The sequence below is a fragment of the Cryptomeria japonica genome, chromosome 11, assembly GCF_030272615.1.
Source record: "Cryptomeria japonica chromosome 11, Sugi_1.0, whole genome shotgun sequence".
Taxonomy (NCBI): domain Eukaryota; kingdom Viridiplantae; phylum Streptophyta; class Pinopsida; order Cupressales; family Cupressaceae; genus Cryptomeria; species Cryptomeria japonica.
The window spans coordinates 110688278-110691444 of NC_081415.1; the positions used below are offsets into that span (position 1 = coordinate 110688278).

At 37.0% G+C, this 3167-nt stretch overlaps 1 protein-coding gene across 1 annotated transcript; it reads left to right on the plus strand.

Moving 5' to 3' along the window:
• The first annotated feature begins 351 nt into the window (after positions 1–351).
• On the plus strand, positions 352–1794 carry LOC131037644 (putative UPF0481 protein At3g02645). The gene has a single exon (XM_057969831.2). It carries the CDS (start codon positions 352–354, stop codon positions 1792–1794), a length of 1443 nt encoding a protein of 480 aa, XP_057825814.2.
• The last annotated feature ends 1373 nt before the right edge of the window (positions 1795–3167 follow it).

Below are 3167 nucleotides of genomic sequence, written 5' to 3' on the forward strand. Positions count from 1 at the left end.
CTAATGAGTTGAAAATGACAGAGCACTAGGGAATCCATTAGAGTGCTTAAGTCCAGCATTCCCAATATGATGTCAGCCTGACGGAAAGGACTTCAAATTTTCCAAAACATCTGACTAGGGAATAAAACGTACACTTTACAGAGTCACAAACCAATGTGAATCGTGTCAGCAGAAAATGAAAGGTCTGTAAAAATCTGTGGAGACCTTTATGAGTTGCAGGATCACATGCCCATTTGCTTATTTCAAAGTTTGATGAAAGTGCTCTAAAAATCTGTGGAAACCTTAATGAATTGCAGGATCACATGCCCATTTGCTTATTTCAAAGTTTGATGAATTTTGATGACAGAAAAGATGGCAATTCCTAAAGTAGGGGCTCCTCAATGGCTGGAACAAATAAAGAAGACACAAAAGCATGGAGAAGAACAAGGAATAGTATCTCGTGCGCATCCATATATCTTCACTGTACCAGAGCCCCTGCGTATTGAAAGGCCAGAAGCTTATATCCCACAGGTAGTTTCTCTTGGACCTTACCACCATCTTAAGCTTGAATTGTATGATTCTGAAAGATATAAATCTAAGCTTACCATCCAAGTTGAGAAAAAAGCAAAGCAAGGGACTTTTGAGGATTTGGTTGAAGATCTAATTAGTATTGGAGGGGAGATAAGGAACAGCTATAATGATCAAATTGAGTGTGGCGATGAAGTATTAGGGTGGATGATGGCTCGAGATGCTGTGTTTATTCTGGAGTTTATTGGCTGTTACGACCAATATGAAAGCCCTAGAATTCAACAGACAAACCCTTATTTTCAGAACATTGAAGCTGTTTTTCATCCACAAAGGAAGAGCCCTTTGTTCTTCCCACTTCAGGCCGATATATTTAAGCTGGAGAACCAAATCCCACTTTTCATTTTGAAAAAAGTTTTGGAATGGCAGACTGGCTCAGAGAGTCAAGCTTTAAACAGGCTTAAAATGACTATTTCAAGTGCCTGTAAAAATTTCTCCCCTTTCATGCATGTTGGAGATTCTTATCGTTCTTTTACACGAGAATCCTACAATGATTTGCTTGATGAGAGGCACATACTGGAATGCCTTTATAATTTCATCGTGCCGAAGACAAATCCTATTCAGACTAGTTTCCCCATTGGAGATGATCATAATGGAATTGTACCCAGGAGCACTGCTTTTAAGTTTCTTCATCAGATGACATCAAAATTTAGGGGGCTTTTGTCTCCCAAATCCCGTAAAAATGACATAAATCTACCTGCAGCAGCAGAATTACACAGGAAAGGGGTGAAATTCTCTCCTTTCACATGGGCATCCGAAGAGATAAGGTTTGATAGAGCCAGCTCTACTCTGTTCCTCCCTTGTATAGAGATGGACTACAGAACAGATGTGTTCTTGAGGAATATGGTGGCACTGGAAGCATTCATGAAGTGGAAAACTAGAGTGTTTACTTGCTATGTAGATCTGATGGACAGATTGGTCGACACTCCAAGTGATGTTGCAGTCCTGAAGAAATATGGTATCATCTATAGTAGTTTAGGATGTAATAAAGAGATAAGCATTCTGTTGAATGGCATCCGCAGATCAATATGGAGGAGCCCATATGATCCTATCGACAATACAATCAACGCTGTAAATGATTATTACAGAAGTAGGTATGTAGTTTTATGTGGTGAAGTCCTACAGGAACATTTCTCAAAGCCATGGCAAGCTGCATCAGTGATAGCTGCATGCACTCTGCTGCTCCTGACTTTTTTGCAGACATTATTCACATATCTTCAACTTCACTAAGGATGTGAACCCAGTTACTCAAGTGCACATAATTTCTCTTTACAGTATTTTATGTCTCTGTCTGTAATAATACCTAGCTAGTCCAGTTTTGCCTAAGGTAATGAACACCATAAACCAGATTCATATATATATGGTTGTGAGAAGCTGATGAATTTAAAATCTTCTGAAACATTGTTTCAAGCTGTAGAGTGAACATGTATGGGTTTCTGACTGTCCCAAACTGTTATTCTTGACACTGTAGATTCCTCTGTATTTTCAGTCATGTTCATTATTTCAGAGATTTGATATAATTTTGATCATGATAAAAGAGTTTGCTTTGTTAGATTACACAAGCACTCATAAGTGACAGGAGCAATGAGACATACTTGTGCTTCCGGCCTAATTTATTTGGATTCTATACTTGAGTTGTTTGCAGGAATTGAGAATGAGAATCTCTCAGAACAGTGTAATACAGAGCATCTGCATTAAAAAATCCATTCACACCATCTTAAATGTAGGCTTTTCAATGTTATTAATAGCTGTGGGTTCAACTGCTGAGGTGTTTGGAACATCAACCTTCTGTTATGTAAAAGAAGTTTTTGGTGGTGACTAATTAGGATATGGAGAGGCTTCGGATCTAGTTTTAGAGTGGGGGAGTAGGGGTTCATAAAGAACAAAAATATCCTACAGAATTAATTGGAATCCTTTCTTCCTAATTTTCAGGACTCTAGTTTTGGAAGTTTTTTCTAATACTTGTCAATCAGCTGAAGTATTAGATTTCCATCAGAAAAAAAATTGAAAAGAAAACGATTTTATTTATTTTAATTTCTGTATTTACAGTTGATTTCAGCAACTTTTCTAAATTTTGGAGCTTAAAATTTTAAGGGGCTTCAGGATCTATTTTAAGGAGCCCGAGGTGTGATGAAGTCAAAAACAATTGCTAGTTGTTTTTTTTTAATATACTAAATAACAAAATGAATGAAACCACCAGCTTCGTTAGATTTTGAAGTTTAAACTTTAAATCTGAACTGCACTGCAAAATTTATAAGACCTTCTACTTCAAAATAATCCTAAAAAAATCTCAACACCACACTAAATTTTATAAAGAAGCCCTCATCCATGAAACCCTCAAAATCTATTGACTGTAATAACATGTGTTCCTGTTTTCAGGAATTAAGAGGGAGTAGAAGTTTCAGGGTAGAAAAGGATCTTAATTTAAATATTCATAAGGAGGTAGGAGAGTATATGGCTAGATAAATAGGTGGTGAGGTAATTTCCTGTTCATAGGAAAAAGACGAGACTCGTGTAAGCTTTGACCTGTAAATAGAATGACTATATTTTTGTGTTTCACTGTCTTACTGTTGAGTTTTTCCTTCCTCTCTGTAGGCTGTGTT